At 39.8% G+C, this 26,017-nt stretch overlaps 3 protein-coding genes and 1 long non-coding RNA gene across 5 annotated transcripts in view; 1 reads left to right on the top strand and 3 right to left on the bottom strand.

Annotated features, from left to right (window-relative positions):
- The window catches only part of LOC133549208 (troponin T, fast skeletal muscle isoforms-like), a 19,250-nt gene extending 16,735 nt beyond the window's left edge, over window positions 1-2,515 (bottom strand). Inside the window, exon 1 of the mRNA XM_061894401.1 lies at window positions 2,401-2,515. Coding sequence (XP_061750385.1) covers window positions 2,401-2,500 — 100 coding nt within the window. The 5' untranslated portion in view covers window positions 2,501-2,515. The remainder of the gene's footprint in view (window positions 1-2,400) is intronic.
- Window positions 2,516-2,619: 104 nt separating this feature from the next.
- LOC133549209 (uncharacterized) lies at window positions 2,620-12,174 on the bottom strand. 2 transcript variants are annotated; one of them, XR_009806046.1, is made up of 4 exons: window positions 12,145-12,159; window positions 11,075-11,138; window positions 5,501-5,708; window positions 2,620-2,749 (listed from the first exon to the last, which is right to left on the bottom strand). It is a non-coding gene; the product is annotated as an uncharacterized LOC133549209 (long non-coding RNA). The 2 variants fall into 2 exon arrangements; XR_009806047.1 differs by lacking the exon at window positions 11,075-11,138 and having other exon boundaries at window positions 12,145-12,174.
- A 3,907-nt stretch (window positions 12,175-16,081) lies between these two features.
- Window positions 16,082-25,603, top strand: prr33 (proline rich 33). Its single transcript, XM_061894399.1, has 3 exons — window positions 16,082-16,199; window positions 16,318-16,358; window positions 22,474-25,603. The coding sequence occupies exon 3, from the start codon at window positions 22,489-22,491 to the stop codon at window positions 25,303-25,305; it is 2,817 nt and encodes a 938-aa protein (XP_061750383.1). The 5' UTR covers window positions 16,082-16,199; window positions 16,318-16,358; window positions 22,474-22,488; the 3' UTR covers window positions 25,306-25,603.
- The window catches only part of lsp1a (lymphocyte specific protein 1 a), a 31,606-nt gene continuing 26,808 nt past the window's right edge, over window positions 21,220-26,017 (bottom strand). The window contains exon 12 of the mRNA XM_061894400.1: window positions 21,220-22,324. Coding sequence (XP_061750384.1) covers window positions 22,317-22,324 — 8 coding nt within the window. The 3' untranslated portion in view covers window positions 21,220-22,316. The remainder of the gene's footprint in view (window positions 22,325-26,017) is intronic.

Here is a 26,017-nt window from a genome sequence, read left to right as displayed (position 1 = left end):
GCTGATATTGATTTGATATCAGCAGAACTCACACATTGTATCATTTACAGTATGAGTGTCAACTGCGATTATTTGATACTTGTTTATGTTGACAAATGTGCCGTTTCACACTGCAATATTTATCAATGATTAGTACGTATGTCTAGCTCGTGTGCTATTGTGTGCTTAGCTGCTGTGTAGCTGCTAGTAGCCTATAGCTTAGCATGTTTACCTTTTGTAAATTGCTTAAGTAAAATAGAAAGAAACACCAACCACGTGTGCTTATCGGAGGAATATTTATTATATACTATTTGGAATGGACAGATGCTGTCCTTAAATTGAAGTGGAGTAAAAAGAAATACAATAAATTAAATAACATGTATTTAAATTAAATTTAACTAATATAAATTAAATTAAATTAAACATTTATGTAGATCGGTGATTTGTTTATTGGCAACACCAATTGGTGCCAATAATTCATGAAGTCAATCTCATGAATTGATAGATGCGGACACGTTGTTACTGGATATTTTCTAATACACTTTTGCCCTGGAGACTTTGTACGTGTAAGTAATATGCAACTATAATTATTTGATACTCATTTATATTGACAAATGTGCTGTTTTTTAATTGCTCAGTGACTATTACGTTTGCCTAGCTTGTGTGCTATTGTGCGCTGAGCTGCTGTGTAGCTGCTAGCTCCTAGTAGTCTGTAGCCTAGCATGTTTACCTTTTTGTAAATGAAATTTGAAAAAGAAAAGAAAACACCAACCTTGTGTGCTTATTGGGGAACTATTATTTATTCTCTGGAATGGACAGATCCTATTTTTAAACATTAAATACAATAATAATAATAATAAAATGACATAAAAATAAATTAAATTAAAAGTTAATGTACATCGGTAATTGGTTTATTGGCAACACCTAGTGGCCACAATAATTATTTAAGTCTAGCTCATGACACAGTAAATTGAATGATGCGGACACGTTTGTTACTGGATACTTCCTAATACTGCCCTGGAGACTTTGTACGTGTAAGTAATATGCAACTATATTCATTTGATACTCGTTTATATTGACAAATGTGCTGTTTTTTAATTATTCAGTGATTATTACGTTTGCCTAGCTTGTGTGCTATTGTGCGTTTAGCTGCTGTGCAGCTGCTAGCTCCTAGTAGTCTGTAGCCCAGCATGTTTACCTTTTTGTAAATGAAATTAGTAAAATAAAAGAAAACACCAACCTCGTGTGCTTATTGGGGAACTATTTATTATTTATTCTCTGGAATGGACAGATCCTGTTTTTAAATTGAAATAAAATAACATTAAATACAAAAATAATAAAAATAATTAAATACAATTAAATTAAAAGTTGATGTAGATCGGTAATTTGTTCAACACCTAGTGGCCACAATAATGATTTAAGTCAAGCTCATGACAGTAAATTGAACGATGCGGACACGTTTGTTACTGCATACTTCCTAATACTGCCCTGGAGACTTTGTATGTGTAAGTAACATGCAACTAAAAGTATTTAATACTTGTTTATGTTGACAAGTGTGCCATTTTATACTTTTAATGATTATTACGTATGTGTAGTTTGTGCGCTATAGTGTGCTTGGCTGTTGTGTAGCTGCTAGCTCTTAGTAGTCTGTAGCCTAGCATGTTTACCCTTTTGTAGATGACTTTTGCACAAACAGGACTGCTGGTATCGGACCAATTTTGGATCGGGACCCCTCTAAAAATTAGCATTGAAATATTTTGACCCATACTGGGGTTGTTTTTAGCATCTTCAACGCACACAATGTAAGCCATAATGATGTCGTAAAAGCTCCAGCTGCTAGCGTAGCATGTTTGGCTTTGGCTGGCCGCCGCTGGACATTGCTAACTGGCAAAAATGGAAAACACATACGCTCATGTTGTTGACGTTGATCCAAGATGTCCAGAGGTGAAAGGAAGGTAAGTTAGCATTAGCATGTTTAGCATGATTGGTGGTGTCTGACTGTTCTGTGGGAAAGGATGATAGAATACCCCGCCCCTCCCCCGCCATGCCACATACCTTCAAGCTCAGGCTCAGCGTCTACCTCAGCTTCTGGTTCCGCTTCTGGTTCCGGTTCCGGTTCTGGTTCTGGTTCTACCTCGGCTTCATCTTCCGCCCCAGGGGACACCTCTACTTCCTCTACTAGCTCCTCCTCTTCCTCTACTACACGGCATGCAGTGCGGGGATAGAGGGGTTGGGGCAGGGGGGTGCGGCGTTAATGGAGAGAGGAGGGGAGGGACATAGGGGGGGAGGAGTTTAGCTGAGACAGGCTGGCTGTTATGGGAGGGGTCAAAGGTCGATGGCGCCTGGTGCGTTAGCGGCGTGCCAGAGGACGGGTGGGGGGGAAATAAAACCACGAGCATGTTTTATTGTGAAAGTTCTTACCGTCGTACTCTTCAGGTGGCGGAGGAAGAAAAGGAGGACAAGAAGATGATGGTAAGAGTACGCCGGGACCCATGCGGGCGCTCATGCCCCACCCCGCCATGCTAGAAATGTCGTGTGCGCCCCCCGCCACCGACGGGGGTCGGAGGTCAGGGGCGCACACGAGAAGGTTCTAGAGCGGACGAGCACTACCGACCGTGAAGCAAGTGGCGCGTACTCACCGTGGTCGCTGCGGACACAAGGAGACAAAACATGGTCAAGGGGGGGGGCCTAAAGGTGAAATGTAAAGGTGAGGCCGAAGGTGTTCTTACACTTCCTCGTTGTCGGACATGTTGAGAGTGGACTTGGCAACCTGCAACACACACGAGGCCGCCATGTTTATTGCAAGACAGACCACCCCGCTCTCACACAAAAACACACACGTCTCGGGTCCGATGGCACTTTCTAGGAGATTCTATGCCGCAAAAATATCGACGCTTTAAATTTAGCTGCGACGGCAGCTGCCAAATATGACTCCGGCTAAAATATCAGCGAAAACACAGAACGCCTTCTGGAACCTTCCCAGTCGCCCTGATCAATCATATTGCCAATCACTGATCAACCAATCACGTTTAGCGATGAACGAGCGTCAGTGTGGACTCCTAACGAGCAGGACATAAACCTAAACGTTAAATATACGCACTGAAAATGATACTTTATAATAAATATAGATTTTCTTAAAGTACAACCGCCGAGAGATAAATAGAGAAACAAATGTGATAAATGTGTTACAAATGTAATATTTTAAACATTTACGAATTGGTCATTTGTGTTTATACAATTACAATTATACAATGTATACAATTAATTTAGAATGATTAATTAATACAATAATTAAATTATATTATAAATTTACAAAATGGTTTTACATTTAATCAAACAAATATTAACATGTATATTTTTATAACTATCAATTTAAAATAATACATTTATATTCAACAAATGTCTATATTTTACGTTACATTTACAAAATGAGTTTACATTTAAATATTTACAATGATGCATTAATAATTATTAATTTGTACATATACAATATATATATTTACTTTTCATTTTAAAGTTATTAATTAACATGTATGTTTACAAATGCAATTTTTTATTTATTTTATAGATTTGTTTTAATTTATTCATGCATAGTTAATCACATAACTCACATTTACATGTATACAATTATATATTAGCAATTATTCCTTTTGTATTACTACATTTACAACATGAATTTACATTCCATTTTAGAATGATTAACATTAAAACATTTTATTTGAATGTATATATTTATATATTAACAATTATTCATTCTTATTACTATATTTACAAAATTAATTTATATTTAATTTTAAAATGATCAGTTAACATGCCTATATATGCAATAATACAAAATGATTGATTTGTACTTATTATTACAGATTTTTTTATTTTTCTACTCCTTTGATTTGAATGTATACATACAGTATATGAATTATATATATTTATTTTTTAAATGATTAATTAATGTTTGCTTAAAATTTTCAAATTTAAATTGTTTTCTTGTATACATTGTAAATGTATACATTTACAATGTAAATTTATACATGTACATTGGAAATGTATACATTTACAATATTAATTTATATTGAAATTTTAAATGATTAATTAACATGTTTGCTTAAAGTTATACACTTAAAATGAATTACTTATATTTAATATCGTAAATGTATTTAATAATTAATTGTATTTAAATGTATATACATACAAAATGTATTTATTTTTAATTTGAAAATGATCAATCATCATGTATATATTTGCAATTAATTTAAAATTATTGATATATATTTAATATTACACAAGTATTTGTTTATTTATTTATGTAGTCATTTTATTTGAGTGTATACATTTAAAAAATTAGTTAATATTACATTTTTTAAATGATTAAATAACATGTTTTCTTAAAATTAAAAATGTTTGATTATTTACTTAATCGTAACATAGATATATTTATTTATTATTGTATTTGAATTTTTAAATTTACAATATTAATATATATTTCAGTTTTAAATGATTAACATGTTTGCTTAAAATTATATATTTAAAATATTTATATATATTTAATATTATAGATGTACTAATTAATTAATTGTATTTAAATTCATATAATTACAAATTATCATTTACATACATGCAATAATACATGAACAATTATTCATTTGTACTACTATATTTGGAGCATTGATTTACATTTAATTTCAAAATTATTAATTAACATGTATATTGTTCGCAATTATTCATTGGAATTATTGAAATTTGTATTTATCATTATACATTTTTTTATTTATTCTTAATGTATTTTTCCATGTATACATTTACAATGAATGCTCAATCAATTTAGGTGCATAGAAAATGTAATGCAAGGGTAATATTAAATATGTATGTATGTATATATGTATATGTAATACACCATGACTGGCAAGCATTTAGACGTTAGATTTGTGTCACCAATAATACTAAATATCAATAATGAATAATCCTCCAATGATGGGAGGTTAAATCAATCGAATGTCATGTGAGTGATTAACACGCCCAGTAACAGCTTATCCAATCAGACGCCAGATGACTGCCACATTAGTTCTATTATCGCGCCACGCGGGTCTCGTCTATTTCTGAGCCGCAGCTGCTCGCCACCCTGATCCGGTTTCGTGGCCTGGCGTTCCTTGGCTACAATTCCTTATGAGGCGGCCCGGGCGCCCTCGCTCGCCTCCTCCTCCGCCTTGCGCTTACTCGACCGTTTGAAAGGTCAGAGGTCAGCTGGACTGTGTTCCCACGCGCGCACAGGATGCCCGACGCTAAAGTGTTGAGCCGCGTGCTATGTGGCGGCGTGCCACGCCCCTTGGCGCCACACGAATAGACGACTGTGACCTGAAAGTTGGAGCACCAAAAGCGATTGTTGTTGTTGTTGTTGTTGTTTTTGAGTCCTCGGTAGAAACAACAAGAGTCAAACAAAAGCAGCTTCTGCTAATACTCCTCAGCGGGACATGTCCTGTTGGACTAGAGCTTCTAGAAGCAGAAGGAGGCCCTGGTGGAAACTTACCTGAGAAAAACTGAAAGAAGCGCGCTCCCCGCTGGCCCGGACCTGCTGTCAGGTTCTGCAAACTTAGCGAGCAGATGATGTTCTTCACTTATAGAGACACTCGATCTCCTCGCCGCCCTCATTGGTGGGCCGCTCTGGACGGGCCGGGTCGGCGTCTTGGGTCCCACCCTTCTCCTCCGGGACCGGCGCTCGATAAGGAGATGAGATCCTGAGGACGGGAGGAGGAACAGGAGGGTCAAGTTTGGACACGGCCCAGCAAAGACGCAGTGAGACGCTATTCTGGGACGACTACTTTAGGACAGCACTTTTCAGACCAGCAGCCGGACAGCTGCTCCACTTCCTCAACATATGCATCATATACATATTTCATATCATATACTGTGCAACACCCACTCTACATTTTATACCTGTTCCATTATCATATATTTGAACATAATACTCCTTTGAAACATAATAAAAATTTATAAGATAGAAATGTAATTTAATGTTTTAATAACATATTTCATACTAATCTAATAGTAATTTATAAGAAAATAATAATATTATATAAAAAAAAACATTATTATAAACAATAAATTAATATTTGATTGAAATATTTCATAATATTCTAATATAATAATTTATAAGAAAATCCATCCACCCATCCATTTTCTACCGCTTATTCCCTTTAAGGGTCCCACTCTCAGCTACAATCGGGCGGAAGGCGGTTTACACCCTGGATAAGTCGCCAACTCATCGCAGGGCCTTTATAAGAAAATAATGTATACTATTCTAAATAATAAATTAACATTTTTTAAGCTATTTTGTAATATTCTAATATGATAATTCATAGTAAAATAATGTATAATATTCTAAATAATAAATGTATATTTTATTTAAACATTTCATTATCCATTCCATTTTCAACCGCTAGTCCCTATTCTAATATAAATTATTGTTTCAGTACAATATTTCATAATATTCTACTATAATAATTTATAAGAAAATTATGTATAAGTTTGTAAATAATAAATTCACATTTTATTAAAATATTTCATAATATTCTAATACAATAAACAATTGTAAGGAAATGTATAATATTCTAAATAATAAAGTAATATTTTATCCAAATAATCTGTAATATTCTGATATGATAACAATTCTTAATAAAATAATGTATAATATTCTAAATAATAAATCGATATTTTATTTAGATATTTCATAATCCATCCATTCATCCATTTTCTACCGCTTGTCCCTTCTAATATACTAATTATTTATAAGAAAATAATGTATACTATTTATTCTAATATAGATTTTTGTTTTAATACAATATTTCATATTTTAATACAATAATGTATAAGAAAATAATGTACAATATTCTAAATAATGCATTATATTTTAATAAAATATTTCTTAATATTCTAACATAATAATAATGTATACCATTTTTATAGTATTCCGATAACACTATTTTAATAAAAAATTTCATAGTATTCAACTATAATATACATTTGTAATACAATATGTTATTATAATATAAATAATAAAATAATTTGTAATATTCTAATATAAACATTTTTATGCAATGTTACATAATATTCTAATAATGATTTAGAATATGTCATAATGTTATAATATAATGTAATAATATTTTATATTCAAATATATTTTTTTTACAAATAAATCATAACAATCTAATAAAAAATACATTCGAATAAAATATTTTATAATATTCAAATATATAATAATAATTTATACCATTTTTATAGTATTCTAATACAAAATATTTTTATAAAATATTTCCTAATATTCTAAATGATTACAACCAATTTATAGTAAAATGTTTCATATTATTCTAGTATAAAAATATTTTTATAAATATTTCATAATAATAATTTATAAGAACATAAGGTGTAATAGTGTTAGTATGAAATAATATTTTAATAAAATATTTCATAGTATTTTAATAAAAAAATAATTTATAATAATTTTATGTACAATATTCTAGAATACAAATATTTTTATAAAATATGTCATAATATTGAAATATATAATAGTAATAATTTACAATATTCTAACATAATACTCTATACAAAAAGTGTACGTACAAAAAATAAAAATACTCGAGCTGGAGAGGACACCAAGCTGTCTGTAAAATGGTCGCTCTCCTTACATGGGTGTGTCCACCTTGTTGCCCTGCCTTGGCAGAGATCAAAACTAAAAGTTAACTTGGTGTAAGTGTTGAACACACACACACGTTCTGATCCACTCTTCAACACCTGGTACATCCTAAGATTATTAAAACCAGACGGTATAATATGTGTTTGTTTGTGTGTAAAGTTAAGAAACCATTCTGCTTATCTTCCTCGAACAAAACCAAGGCTTGCAATTTCTAAGACGTTCCATTTTGCACAAAGGCGGGAAAATATTCCCTTGACAGTACTCATCATACTCTAGAATACAACACCTACTCTACAATGATTATGCATACATCTCCTTCCAAACAGACTTTAAAAAAGTTAGAGAAATAGTTGTATTTGTAAATTGAGACAATGTTGATGTCCAACGTTGGATCCACATTGTTGATTGGGAGATGATCACATTTCAATGATAAAACAACGTCACAACCTGACGTTGAATAAAAGTTTTCAAAAGGCATGTTGTTTCAACGTTGTATTTGTGTTGTAGAATATTGGTTGGAAAATGACCAAATTTCAATGGTCAAATAAACGTCAGAACCCAACATTGATTAAATGTAGTCAAAAAGCATGTTTCAACATTATCTTTGAGTTGCTCAACGTCAGGACTTAATTTAACAGCTTCTCAACATAGTTCTAATGTCTTGTGCCTGCTTGGATGTACAGTAATAGACATAATACATAAAATTGTAAATAGTTCTTGGAATGCAACATGAAAAGCCTGATGTTTTACCTGCTTTTTATTTTTTTTTATTTTAATCATCTAAAATTCTTCTTTGAGTGCAAGAAGAAATATATTTTTGCCGTATAGTAATATTTTTGGCTAAAATCATCATAAAAAAAATAAAAAAATTGTGGTATAGCTCGGTTGGTAGAGCGGCCGTGCCAGCAACTTGAGGGTTGCAGGTTCAAACCCCGCTTGCACCATCCTAGTCACTGCCGTTGTGTCCTTGGGCAAGACACTTTACCCCAGTGCCACCCACACTGGTTTTAAACGTAACTTAGATATTGGGTTTCACAATGTAAAGCGCTTTGAGTCACTTGAGAAAAGCGCTATATAAATATAATTCACTTCACTTCACTTCACTTCACTTCCCCCTTCATTTTGAAAAGTATCGAAAAGTTTTGAAATACATTTATACCGGTACCAAAATATTGGTATCGGGGCACACATATATAATATACAGTACATATATCTATATTATATATTTATAGATACATATATACACACGCATACATATATACATTTATACAATATATATGTATGTATGTACATACATACATACGTATATATATATATATATATCGAGAGAGAGAGAGAGAGAGAGAGAGAGAGAGAGAGAGAGAGAGAGAGAGAGAGAGAGAGAGAAAGCACGGGGTAAGAGGGGTTGGTGTGTCTGCCTCATAATACGGAGGTCCTGCGTTCGATCCTGCGCTCGGGATCTTTCTGTGTGGAGTTTGCATGTTCTCCCCGTGAATGCGTGGATTCCCTCCGGGTACTCCGGCTTCCTCCCGCCTCCAAAGAAATGCACATGCGGATAGGTTGATTGGCAACACTAAATTGGCCCTAGTGTGTGAATGTGAGTGTGAATGTTGTCTATCTATCGGTGTTGGCCCTGTGATGAGTTTGCGACTTGTCCAGGGTGTACGCCGCCTTCCGCCCGAATGCAGCTGAGATAGGCTCCAGCAACCACGCGACCCTGAATGGGACAAGCGGTAGAAAATGCATGGATACTCACACATATATATATATATATATATATACACAGTATATTTATACATTCATGCATATATACACATATATAGCCTGTGCGTATGCATTTACATATACTACAGTACAGTGGAACCTCGATTTAGGAACTTTTTAATTACAACCAGTGTGTGTGTGTGTGTTTAACATCTACAATCTTTTACCAAAATATGGACTTTTATCAAGGCTGGAACCCATTGCTCACACTTACATTGTTTCTTGTGGAAAATTTGTTTCGATATACAAACTTTTCTATTTACGAACCAGGTTCAACAACCAAATTTATGTATGCACTTACATAAAACAATATATTTATGTATTTACTAGGGGTGTAACGGTACGTGTATTAGTATTGAACCGTTTCGGTACGGGGGTTTGGTTCGGTACGAGGGTTTGTATTCGAGTTTGTATTCTAAAGTCTTAACAAGCTGCTCTGTTTTCTGCCTCTGTCTGAGCAGTGAGCACCCACCATTGACCCGCCCACACAACCATCTGATTGGTTACATACAAAGCCAATCAGTAGTGCGTATTCAGAGCGATGTAACAGCCAATCAGCAGTGCGTATTCAGAACGCATGTTGTAAATGCTTCATTGTCGATCAGACGTGTTTAGCAGCGGACATTCGTACACTCCCCAAATTATACAAAAACACTTTCCAATCACAACTATTACAAACATCACTTTGAGCCCGTTGAAAGTCTAGAAACTTAAACTGCAGCTCAGCTCGCTCACAGTTCTGGCTTGAGGTGATGTGAAGGCTAATTAGCTTTTAGCGTTACGTTAGCTCATTTTGCTGTGTGTGTGCGTGCGTGTGTATTTGAGTGTGTTAGGGGCAGCAAAGCCCTGTCCGTCTGTTATTTCACATGAACTAACATGAACTCCATAGATTTCAGGGATGAATAGTCTCTCCTATTGCTTTTGTACTATTTGTCAGCTATAGTTACATGAATCATTAGTAATGTAGCAGCCTAGTTTTGAATGGCAGGGTCCCTGCTATCACAAGTTGACAAAAATATAACATTTACATAATAAAAGTCAACTACAGGCTTCCCAAATGCTGTAATAAATTAAGCATGGTGAGTTGACTTGAAACTGTTTAATGTTGCACTTTTTATATGTAGAAGAAAGTTTTTTTCATTTTATTTAATCAAAGCAACAACTTGAGGCAGTTTAATGTAGATTAACGTGGGCAGAATTATAATAGTGTTCCCAATGTTAAAAGGATAAAGCCATTGTTTACAAATTTGGTAAATAAATAACCAAAAAATGTATATTTGGTTGTTTTCTTACTGTACCGAAAATGAACCGAACCGTGACCTCTAAACCGAGGTACGTACCGAACCGAAATTTTTGTGTACTGTTACACCCCTAGTATTTACATATCGTGTGGTCAAAGGTATTTATATATGTACTTATATATACTATAGTCATATGAATGCATACATAAAATGATATGTTTTCAACCAATTTATATATATTGTAGTCATATGAATGTATTTACATATAGTGATAGGTTTTCAACCAATTCCCTGATGAAAAGTTTCATTTATGTACTTTTTTTTTAATCAACGTATTGATTATGAATGAATGAAATGGCAGACATGTTCCACTAGGGGGTGCTGCAGTACCATAGAACAAACTGACCTGTGGTTCCGCCTCCAGGGTCATGTTCTGAGTTCCAGACCGCCAATATAGACCAGTAGACCACCTGTGAAATAAACCTGTAACTTATCTGAGTGCATTTTGAAATGTTTTTTTTCATTGAAGAAACTTCCCTATTAGGTTAAAAGTTAAAGTTAAAGTACCAATGATTGTCAAACACATACTAGATGTGGCGAAATGATCTCCCCCTGGGAGGTGAGGGGAGCAGTGGGCAGCAGCGGTGCCGCGCCCCGGGAATCATTTATGGTGATTTAACCCCCCAATTCCAACCCTTATGACATTATAATGTAGTCATTGTACAGCTTGTATACATATTCACTGTATAGCCTCCAAATAAATAAACAATGGGGAGAGGGAAGTCTGGCCTTTCCTGCTTAGGCTGCTGCCCCCGCGACCCGACCGCGGATAAGCGGAAGAAGATGAATGGATGGATGGAAATAAACACATATTAATACAGACATAACCTCTTGCTGTCACGTGACTCGTCGGCGTTACAAAAGGGGTCAGGTGTGTCCAATTGAAATATGATTACTGTCACTCTTTCAAACCGGAAATACGTCATCACAAACAACGTGGAAAAAAACAATAGCTGATCTAGATGAAGAAAAATAAAAGTACGAATTGATTTCATGTAAAGCACCTTGAAACATTCATTTCAATATTTAGTTATGGATTCAACGATTTAGTAATATTTCACAATTTGTTTATTTCCTGAACGTATTTCATCTCTTCAAAGTCAGCCATCAGAAGTCAGACTAACAGAATCTACTAGAAATTCAGTAGGCGGGGCTTGTAGGAAAACCGTCCAATCAAATTTAGTAGGCGGGGCTGACATGAAACTCGTCCAATGACTGCTCCTTCAAAAAAATGGCGGTTCAGGAGGATTTTCTCCTACTTTTTGGGGAGTTGTTAGTCGATATTTTGAGACCTGGTGGGGGCTTTGGAAGTGACTCCTGCTGACCCAGAGCAAGGAGCCGTTACAGTAGGGGAGTTTGTTACAGTTGTTGAGGTATTTACGCACTTTTACACCAGGAATATCGAGCAGTACTTACCGCTTCTCTGCTCCAAGATCCACCGGCAAGCGGAAGTGCCGAGTAGCCAATCAGGTGTTAGCCCCGCCCACCGACTTTGACGGCTGACTTTGACAGGTGAAATAAATGGTGAATAAATAAATAAAAGTTCAAGGAATAACTAAATCATTAAAACAAAAACATAATTGAATGACTAATTAAATTGTGAATTATTAGTTAAATAGGGCTTCACGGTGGCAGAGGGGTTAGTGCGTCTGCCTCACAATACGAAGTTCCTGCAGTCCTGGGTTCAAATCCAGGCTCGGGATCTTTCTGTGTGGAGTTTGCATGTTCTCCCCGTGAATGCGTGGGTTCCCTCCGGGTACTCCGGCTTCCTCCCACTTCCAAAAACATGCACCTGGGGATAGGTTGATTGGCATCACTAAATTGGCCCTAGTGTGTGAATGTGAGTGTGAATGTTGTCCGTCTATCTGTGTTGGCCCTGCGATGAGGTGGCGACTTGTCCAGGGTGTACCCCGCTTTCCGCCCGATTGTAGCTGAGATAGGCGCCAGCGCCCCCCGCGACCCCAAAAGGGAATAAGCGGTAGAAAATGGATGGATGGATATTAGTTAAATAATGAAAACAATTAATTACTTAAATAACAAAATTATGAAAGGCCTACTGAATGAGATTTTCTTATTTAAACGGGGATAGCAGGTCCATTCTATGTGTCATACTTGATCATTTCGCGATATTGCCATATTTTCGCTGAAAAGATTTAGTAGAGAACATCGACGATAAAGTTTGCAACTTTTGGTCGCTAGTAAAAAAGCTTTGCCTGTTCCGAAGGAGCAGATGATGTGCACGTGACGTCACGGGTTGTGGAGCTCCTCACATTGTTTACAATCATGGCTACCAGCAGCGAGAGCGATTCGGACAAAGAAAGCGATGATTTCTTTATTAATCTAAGCGAGAATGAAAGATTCGTGGATGAGGATATTGAGAGTGAAGGACTAGAAAGAAAAAAAAAAGGCGAGGGCAGTGGGAGCGATTCAGATGTTATTAAACACATTTACTAGGATAATTCTGGAAAATCCCTTATCTGCTTATTGTGTTACTAGTGTTTTAGTGAAATTATATGGTACCTGAAAGTCAGAGGGGTTTGGCCACGGGTGTGGTGACCGCCAGTGTCTCCATTGGGAAGAGGCAAGAGAGTCTGCAGCTGCAGGAGGACGCGAGCTCTGCTCACGTCTAAAGTAAGAGCCGACTTATTCCCACAAATTTCTCACCGAAACACACCGGTTGACATGTGGTCGGGAACCATGTTCGCTTGACCGCTCTGTTCCATAGTAAAGCTTCACCTTTGGGAATGTAAACAAGGAAACGTCGGCTGTGTTTGTGTTGCTAAAGGCAGCTGCAATACACCGCTTCCCACCTACATCTTTCTTCTTTGACGTCTCCATTGTTAATTGAACAACTTGCAAAAGATTCAGCAACACAGATGTCCAGGATACTGTGGAATTATGCCATTAAAGCAAACTACTTATAGCTTGGATCGAGCTGGAAAAATATGTCCGCTAAAACCCGAGACGTCACGCGCATGCGTCATCATACCGACGTTTTCAACAGGATACTTAGCGCAAAATTTAAAGGATAACTTTAGCATGCTAAAATTAGCTATGTTTACAGTTACATATGGAATAATCCACAATTAGCGAGCCGCCAGAACGCTAACGTTAGCATGCCAACAGTTATATGACTCGAGTCGTACAAACAAAGCTAGCATGCTTACTTTAAAATTTTACATTTTAACAGTTAGCATATTTATATGACTTTGGGGTAAAGATTTGCAAATAAAAGTGTAAAATGATCTACAATTGAAATTGGTAACGTTAACATGCTCACAGGATAACTTTAGCATGTTTTCAGTTACATATAGAATAATCCGCATTTAGCGAGCCGCTCAAACCCTAATGTTAGCATGCCGAGAGTTATATGACTCCAAGGCATGCAACATTGGCAAAAAAAGGACAAACAAAGCTAACATGCTAATTAGAAAATGTTAACTGTTAGCATATGCATATGACTTTGACGTTCAAATTTGGCTCAAATGAGGAGAGTGCGTCTGGACTGTAGTCTTGTACAGCCTCCATCACGCTCTGGCGAAAAATTGTGCCCCGTCTCTTTTATTTGGACTTTCCCTGATTACATGGCAACAGCTGTTTCTACGGGGCGGGGGTCGTAAACAGTCATCGCCTTTGAATACAACGGGTCAAAGAAAAGGTTGTTAAAGAGTTCAAAGAAGGGGTCCCTGTAGGGGAGTCAGGTCTAGCTTCCTCTTCGCTTTGTAGTTCTTGGGTCAAGGCAATATCTTTCTGTTGATTACAATACATGAAAGAAACAGCACACCCCCATGTTGCTTCCCATCCTACACAGTGGAGTTTTACAAGCCTTCTACTTGGTAGGATTAAAGACATCTTTTGTTTGATCGCCGGGGAACTCAATATAATAAAGTTTTGTGGTAACTTCGATACAATTATTCTCACAGTTAGCATATGTCACGTACCAAGGTATGTGACTCTGGGGGGAACAGTTGCAAAATAAGGTTAAAAAAAGAGGTGTAACATTAGTTAAAAAGTTAGCATGGTAGTAGTCGACAAACGACAGCAATGAGCATTGTGACTTTCGTGTGACTTTCGAACCGTTCTAATTGGTTGAGAAATGAGGACTATGGACCCGGACATCTTATATGTAATAGAAATGTGTAGGGGGGGGGGGGGGGGGTATGGTGTAAGATCATTAAATATGTATTCTGATATATGTTCTTCACAGTAAATGAGCCAATCAGTGAGTTTCCGTTTGAAAATTTAATTAATCTTATCATTTTTCTTTTCAATAAAAATCGAAAACGGGTCCCACAGACCCGAACACCACACAAGGGTTGAAAAGAAGAATCATTTTGTTATTAAGGAGATCCTACCAGGGGGCATAGAAGCCCCCGGACAACATAGCTCCTAGGATCTTTGGGACACGCAAACTCCTCTACCACGGTAAGGTGGCAGCTCAGACAGGAGTTGTCACTCCTCCACATGGAGAGGAGCCAGATGAGGTGGTTCGGGCATCTGGTCAGGATGCCACCCGAACGCCTCCCTAGGGAGGTGTTTAGGGCACGTCCAACCGGTAGGAGGCCACGGGGAAGACCCCGGACACGTTGAGAAGACTATGTCTCCTGGCTGGCCTGGGAACGCCTCGAGGTCCCCCGGGAGGAGCTGGATGAAGTGGCTTGAGAGAGAAGTCTGGGCTTCCACCATGACCTTGAACTACCTTCTCTCTGTTGCTCGATATCTCGAGATGTATGTTGTGATATGTATATGTGCTTTGCTATGGAGGTTTTTTTTTCCCACTCCAGACTGGGCCCCCTTAGGAGCCCAGACTAGATTGTATTTTTTTTACTCATCTTTCCCCAGCGTTTACCTTTTTCTCATCTTTTATGGGGCGCCTTATCAGCGTTCTTGTTCTGTAACCCTGCACACTGTTTGTTTGTCTCATCTTGAAAAGGTTTGTGCTGAAAACAAAGTTTCATTGTACTTGTGCAATGACAATAAAGACCTATCCTATCCTATCCTTCCCTGCTTAGGCTGCTGCCCCCGCGACCCGACCTCGGATAAGCGGAAGAAAATGGATGATGGATGGAATTTTGTTACTTGACGCTAACTGTTAGCATTTGGCTTTGGTTCTTCAGCATTCACGCAGAGTTTTTACTGAAATTGCATTTTCTAGTTCTGGTTTTGAAGGTGAAAACAATCAAATTGCCCCCCCGCGTCCTTTGCTCTGTCAGTCTGTGGTTTGTCCAACCTAGTCTAGACCCCTGGGGGGCCCCCCAAGCCCACTTTTAGAGGGGTCAGACAGCGCAGGTCCTGAGTGAGCTCGGCGTCCCTGTCACTATGAGCCGGGTCTATTTTAGGGCCGTCATGGCGCCCGGTCCTTCCATTCGGAGGAAGGGGGGGCCCAGTAGGGGGAGCGAGCCATGAAGCAGCCGCTGTGACACTCCGGGCTGGGACAAGCAGGCAGCAGCCGGCCGGCAGCACCCGCACAGGTAAACGCCGCAATGGCGGCCTTTCTCTACACGCCAGGGTCAGGGGGAGGGGTTTGCCCACTTTTGCTTCGTACATTCGCCAACTTCCTGTTGACTGTTTGTGTCTTTTCCTGTCAAGGGGAACCCGCCTGCTGCACTGGAGCGAGGAGTCTCGACCCGGTACGTTCACCCAAGGGGTCTCGGTGGGGGGGAATTGGGGGGAACCGGCCATCGTGTACCACGGCGGCTATAATTATTCTTTCCTCTTTCGACGCCGCGTCCAAACCTTCCAGGGCCTTAAAAGGAGGAGGGTCAACGAGGGGGGGGTAATAGGGGGCGGGTCCTGTGTTTTAGGTGCCCCCCCCCACCCGGGCGACCTACTTTTCACACAAGTTGTCATCAAAGTATTTGTGTTGTTTTCCTAAAAAGGGGCCAAACATTCTCTCACCTGTGGTTTTATTTCGCTCCTCTCCCATTGGCCGGCCCCCGGCCTATCAGGTGTCAGCGTTGTCGGGTCACATGCTTGAACACCTCAGCACATACGGGAGTATAAATACACCTCTTCATGCCGGGCTTCGGAATAATCCTCAATTAGCGAACCAGCCGCCCAAACGCTAACATTAGCATGCCGACAGTTACATGACTCCGAGGCATGCCACATTGGCAAAAAAAGGACAGACAAAGCTAACATGCTAACTTGAAAATTTTTACATGTTAACAGTTAGCATATGCATATGACTTTGGGGTAAACATTTGCAAATAACAGTGTAAAATTATCTAAACATGTAAATTACTAATGTTAACGTGCTAGCAGGATAACTTTAGCATGCTAAAATTAGCATGTTTACAGTTACATATGGAATAATCCTCAATTAGCGGGCCGCCCAAACGCTAACGTTAGCATGCCGACAGTTATATGACTCCGAGGCATGCGATATTGGCAAAAATAGTAGAAACAAAGCTAACATGCTAACTTGAAAATGTTTACATGTTAACAGTTAGCATAAGTATATGATTCTGGGGTAAACATTTGCAAATTAAAGTGTAAAATTGTCTAAAAATGTAAATTGCTAATGATAACGTGCTAGCAACATAACTTTAGCATGTTAAAATTAGCATGTTTACAGTTGCATTTGGAATAATCCGAAGTTAGCGAGCCAGCCACCCAAACGCTAACGTTAGCATACCGACAGTTATATGGCTCCGAGGCATGAGATATTGGCAAAAAAAGGAGAAACAAAGCTCACATGTTAACTTGAACATTTATACACGTTAACAGTTAGCATATGCATATGACTTTGGGGTAAACATTTGCAAATAACAGTGTAAAAGTATCTAAAAATGTAAATTGCTAATGAAAACGTGCTAGCAGGATAACTTTAGCATGCTAAAATTAGCATGTTTTTCAGTTACATATGGAATAATCCTCAATTAGCGAGCCGCCCAAACGCTAACGTTGGCATGCCGACAGTTATATGACTCCTAGGCATGCGATTTTGCCAAAAAAGGAGAAACAAAGCTAACATGCTAACTTGAATTTTTTTACACGTTAACAGTTAGCATATACATATGAATAAAAGTGTAAAATTATCTAAAATTGAAATTGCTAATGTTAACATGCTCGCAGGATAACTTTAGCATGCTAAAATTAGCATGTTTACAGTTACAGTTAGTATATGATCTCGGGGTAAACGGTTACAAAAAAATAAAAAATAAAAAGTTTAAACGCTAATATTGACCTGCTTGCAAGCTAACTTTAGCATGCTAACATTAACATCAATCAATCAATCAATGTTTACTTATATAGCCCTAAATCACTAGTGTCTCAAAGGGCTGCACAAACCACCACGACATCCTCGGTAGGCCCACATAAGGGCAAGGAAAACTCACACCCAGTGGGACATCGGTGACAATAATGACCCAGTGGGACGTCGGTGACAATGATGACTATGAGAACCTTAGAGAGGAGGAAAGCAATGGATGTCGAGCGGGTCTAACAAGATACTGTGAAAGTTCAATCCACAATGGATCCAACACAGTCGCGAGAGTCCAGTCCAAAGCGGATCCAACACAGCAGCGAGAGCCCCGTTCACAGCGGAGCCAGCAGGAAACCATCCCAAGCGGAGGCGGATCAGCATCGCAGAGATGTACCCAGCCGATACACAGGCAAACAGTACATGGCCACCGGATCGGACCGGACCCCCTCCACAAGGGAGAGTGGGACATAGAAGAAAAAGAAAAGAAACGGCAGATCAACTGGTCTAAAAAGGGAGTCTATTTAAAGGCTAGAGTATACAAATGAGTTTTAAGGTGAGACTTAAATGCTTCTACTGAGGTGGCATCTCGAACTGTTACCGGGAGGGCATTCCAGAGTACTGGAGCCCAAACGGAAAACGCTCTATAGCCCGCAGACTTTTTTTGGGCTTTGGGAATCATTAACAAGCCGGAGTCCTTTGAACGCAGATTTCTTGCCGGGACATATGGTACAATACAATCGGCAAGATAGGATGGAGCTAGACCATGTAGTATTTTATACGTAAGTAGTAAAACCTTAAAGTCACATCTTAAGTGCACAGGAAGCCAGTGCAGGCGTAATGTGATCAAACTTTCTTGTTCTTGTCAAAAGTCTAGCAGCCGCATTTTGTACCAACTGTAATCTTTTAATGCTAGACATGGGGACACCCGAAAATAATATGTTACAGTAGTCGAGGCGAGACGTAACAAACGCATGGATAATGATCTCAGCGTCTTTAGTGGACAGAATGGAGCGAATTTTAGCGATATTACGGAGATGAAAGAAGGCCGTTTTAGTAACGCTTTTAATGTGTGCCTCAAAGGAGAGAGTTGGGTCGAAGATAATACCCAGATTCTTTACCGTGTCGCCTTGTTTAATTGTTTGGTTGTCAAATGTTAGAGTTGTATTATTAAATAGAGTTCGGTGTCTAGCAGGACCGATAATCGGCATTTCCGTTTTTTTGGCGTTGAGTTGCAAAAAGTTAGCGGACATCCATTGTTTAATTTCATTAAGACACGCCTCCAGCTGACTACAATCCTGCGTGTTGGTCAGCTTTAGGGGCATGTAGAGTTGGGTGTCATCAGCATAACAGTGAAAGCTAATACCGTATTTGCGTATGATGTCACCTAGCGGCAGCATGTAGATGCTGAAGAGTGCAGGGCCAAGGACCGAACCCTGGGGAACTCCACACGTTACCTTAACGTAGTCCGGGGTCACATTGTTATGGGAGACACACTGCATCCTATCAGTAAGATAAGAGTTAAGCCAAGACAGGTCTAAGTCTGACATACCAATTCGTGTTTTGATACATTCTACATGTCAACAGTTAGCATATGTGTATGATTTTGGGGTAAAAGTTCTACATGTCAACAGTTAGCATATGTGTATGATTTTGGGGTAAAAGTTCTACATGTCAACAGTTAGCATATGTGTATGATTTTGGGGTAAAAGTTTCCAAATGAAAGTGTAAAATTATCTACAATTGAAATTGCTAATGTTAACGTGCTCACAGGATAACTTTAGTATGCTAAAATTAGCTATATTTACAGTTACATGTGGAATAATCCGCAATTAGCGATCCGCCCGAACGCTAAAGTTTGCATGCCGACAGTCATATGACTCGAGGCGTACAAACAAAGCTAGCAGGCTTACTTTAACATTTTTACGTTAAAAGTTAGCATATGTATATGACTTTGGGGTAAACATTTGCAAATAAAAGTGTAAAATGATCTGCAATTGAAATTGCTAACGTTAACATGCTCGCAGGATAACTTTAGCATGTTTACAGTTACATATGGAATAATCCGCAATTAGCGAGCCGCTCAAACGCTAATGTTAGCATGCCGAGAGTTATATGACTCCAAGACATGCAATATTGGCAAAAAAAGGACAAACAAAGCTAACATGCTAATTAGAAAAAAATTACATGTTAACAGTTAGCATATGTATATGTCTTTGACATTCAAATTTGGCTCAATTGAGGAGAGTGCGTCTGAGCTGTAGTCTTGTACAGTCTCCATCACGCTCTGGCGAAAAATTGTGCGCCGTCTCTTTTATTTGGACTTTCCCTGATTACATGGCAACAGCTGTTTCTATGGGGCGGGGGTCGTAAACACCCACCGCCTTTGAATACAACAGGTCAAAGAAAAGGTTGTAAAAGAGTTCAAAGAAGAAGTCCCTGTAGGGGAGTCAGGTCTAGCTTCCTCTTCGCTTTGTAGTTCTTGGGTCAAGGCAATATCTTTCTGTTGATTACAATACATGAAAGAAACAGCACACCCCCATGTTGCTTCCCATCCTACACAGTGGAGTTTTACAAGCCTTCTACTTGGTAGGATTAAAGACATCTTTTGTTTGATCGCCGGGGAACTCAATATAATAAAGTTATGTGGTAACTTCGATACAATTATTCTAACAGTTAGCATATGTGAACAGTTGCAAAATAAGGTTAAAAAAAGAGGTGTAACATTAGTTAAAAAGTTAGCATGGCAGTAGTCGACAAACGAGAGCAATGAGCATTGTGACTTTCGAACCGTTCTAATTGGTTGAGAAATGAGGACTATGTGGACGTTTGGATGTAAGCGCGTTCATTTTCACCGAGGAAATATTCCTGGTAACTCCGGGAAACACGTTGGCTTAAATGTCCAGGATGATTTCCACGGGTGGTATTCCCCTTTTGAATGAAAGTAATCGTAAAACTGTGATCGATAACACTTTGATAAACTCACTTAACTTACTGGAGAAACTAGCTATCTTAAATTCTATCAATGAAAACAAGAGACATTAAGGTCTTTCTCCACTACAAAACATTTGTGATATGAAAATGTCATATTGTTACATTCCTTACGTATATTACTGGATAAAATAATAAAATATGATTTTTTTTTTTTTATTGCATTAAAAAAATATATTTCTTCACTTACTAAAGATAAATGTTTTTTACGTTGCAACATTGAGTAATTTGGTCGGTGTGAAGCATCTTTTTAACATAGAAAATGAGAAATAAACGGGGGGTGGGGGGGGCAGTAATAATATAAAAAAGATCTTTATTGAATAAAAAAAAAGAAAATACATTTTAATACAAGCAAGAAAAAAAAATGAAGAAAAGAAACCCCAGTGATTGAAAGACAGGCTATTTCATCCCTCAAAGCCTGTTTCCAGGTTTCCCTGCTCTTCAGGGGATGGATTTATAAATATACGCATTAGGAGTGGAACGCTTTAACCCTTATGTAACGATCATATTGTTTTTACTCAGCGAGCATTTGTGGGTCTTATGGACCCATTGTTTATTGGGATATGGTATTTTAACATAAAAGTGTTTAACTGTGAGGCATTAAAAGCCACAAAATGTCTATCAGACCCACAAACACTGGCTGAGTAACAACAATATGAACGTTGCACGGAAAATTTCTCTGCCAGTTTCTGCATTCCGTGGGCATTCTTCTTTGGTGTTTCTGCACCTGCGGTTCCCACACAAGGTTGCCACATTGTTTGTCAACACTGTCTGCTCTCATTTTGTCGCACATTTGACGCTCTGACGTTCTGTGTACCTACACTCTGTCCTCCTCCTGTCAAGGCCTGCTGTGGGTGGGCAGGTGGTTGCGTGTGGTACACAGAACATCAATTTCCACACTTCTATTAGCCCTGGGTCCAGTGGCCCCGGACATCTTATATGTAGTTGAAATGTGTAGGGGGGGTGTATGGTGTGTGGTCATTAAATATGTATTCTGATGTATGTTCTTCACGTAAAATGAGCCAAAGACAGTGAGTCTCAGTTTGAAAAATTACTCAATTGTATCATTTTTCTTTTAATAAAAAGATTAAAAAAGGGTCCCACAGACCCAAACACCACACAAGGCTTAAGAAAATGATTTATGAAACCTTTATAAAGGTGCGACTGTGTGCAAATACTGTGCGACACGTAGCAAAAGCTGACCCTAGGGATATTGTGGAGCGTTCCACCCTTAATGTGTGCACACCCAGACCAAGAAGCGCTGCAATGTGATTGGCTGTCGTTACAGAAAGTAGTTAATGTAACGAGGGTGTAATGACGGGGGGTTCGTTGGCGTTGATGCTGATGATTCGGTCCAAGCTGATGAAACGAGACCACCACAGTGTTCCTTTTGTTATAAATCTGTAGGAGAGAAAGAAGTATTTGATGTTATTTTATACTGCAGTGATCATTAAAAAATGAATATGTTTCCTAAAATGGTGTTTGGAGGAGAACATTAAGATTGTTCTTATGTTTTAGTTTTCATCTGACTTTTCTTCTACGCTCTGCAGGAGGCTGAGGCGCTCATGGCGGTGGCATTCGGAGCCGTCATTCCACCTGGATTTCTTTCCCAGTCGTACCCGCCCCCCCTGCTGCCCAAACCTGGCAAAGACAATGTCCGCCTGCAGAAGCTCGTGAAAAGGAGTGCCAAAAAGAAGGTTTCCCCCCAGGCGTTGCAGTCCATTGCGCTGTTCCGCTCCAACCTCTCGCCCGTTGACGAGGCCGACCTCGAGCACAGTGACCACTCCACCCCGCCAAAGACTCCGGAGTACGGCTTCCGCGGGGTCCAACAGGCCACCCGCTTCACCAGCAGGGCGCTTTATCAGCATGTAGCGTCTCCGTACCCGCAGCGTGCGGCATACGGTCGAGCAGGCAGGTTCTCTCCTCAGCCACTCGCCTTCCCGTCATACCATCAACATGGCACCGCACCGTCCTTGTACTCCAGAGAGTCGCAAGCGCCGGTGCTGTCATCTAAGCCAGAAGCCCCCATAGTCTCTCAGCCAATGTCTTCTATGCCACAGCCTAGGGCACCTCCCCCTGAGATAAAAACACCAGCTTTTAGTGTATTCAGTGAAGATCATGCAAGTCTTAGACCCAACGTGGCCCCACCTGTCAAACCAAAGCCCATGAGCCCAAATCCGACTTTCCACCCAGCACCGGCTCAAGCACTGATTCGACCTCTCACTGTGTTGACTCCATTCGTCAAGCCAAAAAGTCCTCGTCCAACATTCAAAGCCACTGAACCCTCAAGATCGCCCAAACCGATGTTTGACGTCCCCCAAATTCGCTTGTATACGGCGAGCACATCCTACTATGACACGTCCAGAACCCCTCCAGTCTACGACACTGCTGCCCTGACTGCGATTGGCAGCACCATTACTGAAAGTCAACAAGAGCCAACATATGAGGCCAGGAGAAGGACCCAGGAGACCCAACAAACTTCTGTTTCAATCTCAGAACCACGAGGAAAAACTCCAACTTCAGAGCTGAGACAAGAAACAGGTAAAGTGCAGACAAAGGCAGTGACCCAACAAACTTCCATTTCCGTCTCTGAACCACGAGGAAAAACTCCAACTTCAGAGCTGAAAAGAGAAACAGCTAAAGTGCAGACAAACGCTGTTGTAGCTCCATCTATTGAGATCAGGACAGCCACACCAACATCCGAAATGAGGGTCAAAACACCAACTCACGAATTGCAGTCGTCAAGGATCCTTGCGGGGCGCCCGAGAACCCCGGTTAGCAGGGCTGCAACCCCTGCCTTTGAGGTCTCCAGAACTAATCCTCTCCTGTTTGCAGTGTCACCAGTTGTCATGGAGCCAGAGAGAACATCAATTACTAAAAGTTCACCTGCTGTCCAGAGGATGCCAGAGACAATCCTTAACGGGGACGTTCAGAAAGAATCTTCAGCTAAAAGGCCTCAACAGATGATTACAAAATCAAAATCTGAACCAGACCTGACAAGATGGGCCGCTCAGGTTGACCCTCAAAGACCAAAGACCCCAACAGCTGAGCTAAAACCCGCTGTGACATCTTTTGGCTATCAGAGGCCTAAAACTCCAACCTATGAAGGCAACCGGCTTCTCTGCTCGTCCCCTGCTTTCAAAAGACCAAGAACTCCTACATACGGAACATACACTCCTGGAGGTTCAGCTGCAGCCTTCCAGAGGTCTAAAACACCAACTCCAGTGGCTCCCAAAACAAAGTCTAGCTATCGTGGGCTGACACCTGCTGAATACGCTGCTTACGGGGGAATCAAAACGTACAGTCCAGCATTTGGTATCACCGTTTCTCAAGCAGAAACGCGGGAGGAGCTTACAGAAAGCAGAAAAAGTAAAACCACACGTGACTTGCGAGTGGAAGAAGAGACCGCCAAGGCTGACATTAAGGTGAGAGAAAATAATGCTTCTGCCATCCCAACAATGCCCGTCATTGTTGTTTCCCAAACACCTTCAGTTGAAACATCCAAGCAGGAGGAACCAATTGTTCCAGAGAAACAAGAACCGATGGAGTTTCAGGAGACGCCAAAGGCCAAACCTCTGCTCTCTGAGCAGATAGCTCCTATCCAGCAGAATGAGGTCATGTCAAAACCATATCCTCCTGACAAGGATCCTCTTGAGGCCGTCAGGAAACTTCTGGGAAAAGACAAACTTCTGGCCTCCAAGCCTCAAGAACAGGCAAAAGGTGAAGTGACAGTGAAATCTGGAGACACCACCAAAGCTGAGGTGGTCAAGGTGAGTGTTGCAACCCCTGTTGCGGCCACAAAAAATAAACATCAGGACAAGGAAAAGGCATCATCTGTAGAAATTAATGTTGAGAAGAAGAGTGATGAAGCACTTAAAAGCTTCAAGAAGCCAGTGGCACTGAAATCCAAAATGAGCGGTTGGTCCAGACTTAAGAAGCACATGGTGGTGGAGCAGGAAGAGCCTTCATTTCCACAACCTGGGTCTCAGAAGGAGACCACTGGCCAGGACCAGAACCAAGAGGGCAGCGCTGCCGGCCCTGGCCAAGGGAGCACTCCCAAAGCCACCAAGTTGTGGGACGCCGTCCTCTTCCAGATGTTCTCCAGCAAGGAGAACATCATGCATCAGATCGAGCTGAACAAGCGGGACGTACAGAAGACGGAGGAGAAGACAGACGAGGCTAAGGAAATCCCCTCATTTGCGTACAAGTTGCCCATTTTGCTCTTTAGCCCCAAATTTGACGCCAAAAAGCTGAGGGAGGCGGCGTCCCGGCCGCTCACCAAAATCTCCACCGTCTTTGAGATGGGTCTGATTGGACGCAAGGTCAAAGATGAGGACCCAAAAGACTTTAACAGAACCGCCAAAGGCTTCAGCACCGCTTAGGGAACGACAAAATCAATTGTAAACGCTTGTGTGGACTGCATTGTTACCGGAACTTGAGGCTTCTGGCGGTTTGGACATTGGTTTGTCTTACAGATGTCTCGCCGGATGAAAGCCTTGGCATTCGTGTCTTCTTCGGACGAGGTTAGCTTGTTATCTGTTTGCACTTTGACTCTCGATGGTGCTACCGGCTTCATGTGCGTGTGACGACTTTGTTAGCCTGTCGCTGCTTTCCGATGCGTGTCACTCGATGTTGTCTCTGTGTGGACGGGAATTAAATGAAGCAGCTTTGCAAAGCCAACACGACTTCATGGTGATCATTTGGTGCTTGGACGAAGCTAGGAGGAGCACGTTTCTGACACCGGAATAGTCGGACTTGAAGGTGGACCACGACAAAGCTAAATGAGAATGTTGAAACGGGGATGAATGTTGGAGATCAAAGGGGAAATGGTTTGAAGTGTTGGTTTAGCTGTGTGTGTGTTCTTTAAGCTTACTAAGACTTCAATCTTAAAGCAAGCTACGCTTTCAAAATAAATGTAAAGTTCTTCACCTGTTTCCAATGTATTTTGTCTAAGTTGAGAACTAAGATAGCAGCTGACGAGTAGTCCGTACGCTTGACTAAGGATGGGTACAGAGTTTGGTACTTTTTTAGGCACCGACCGGATTCCGGTATCGATTCTCATAAAATCTAACGGTGCCATTTTTCGATACCTTT

The sequence above is a fragment of the Nerophis ophidion genome, linkage group LG03, assembly GCF_033978795.1.
Source record: "Nerophis ophidion isolate RoL-2023_Sa linkage group LG03, RoL_Noph_v1.0, whole genome shotgun sequence".
Lineage (NCBI taxonomy): Eukaryota > Metazoa > Chordata > Actinopteri > Syngnathiformes > Syngnathidae > Nerophis > Nerophis ophidion.
Note: the sequence above shows the minus strand (reverse complement) of the source record. Positions and strands in the feature narration are given on the sequence as shown.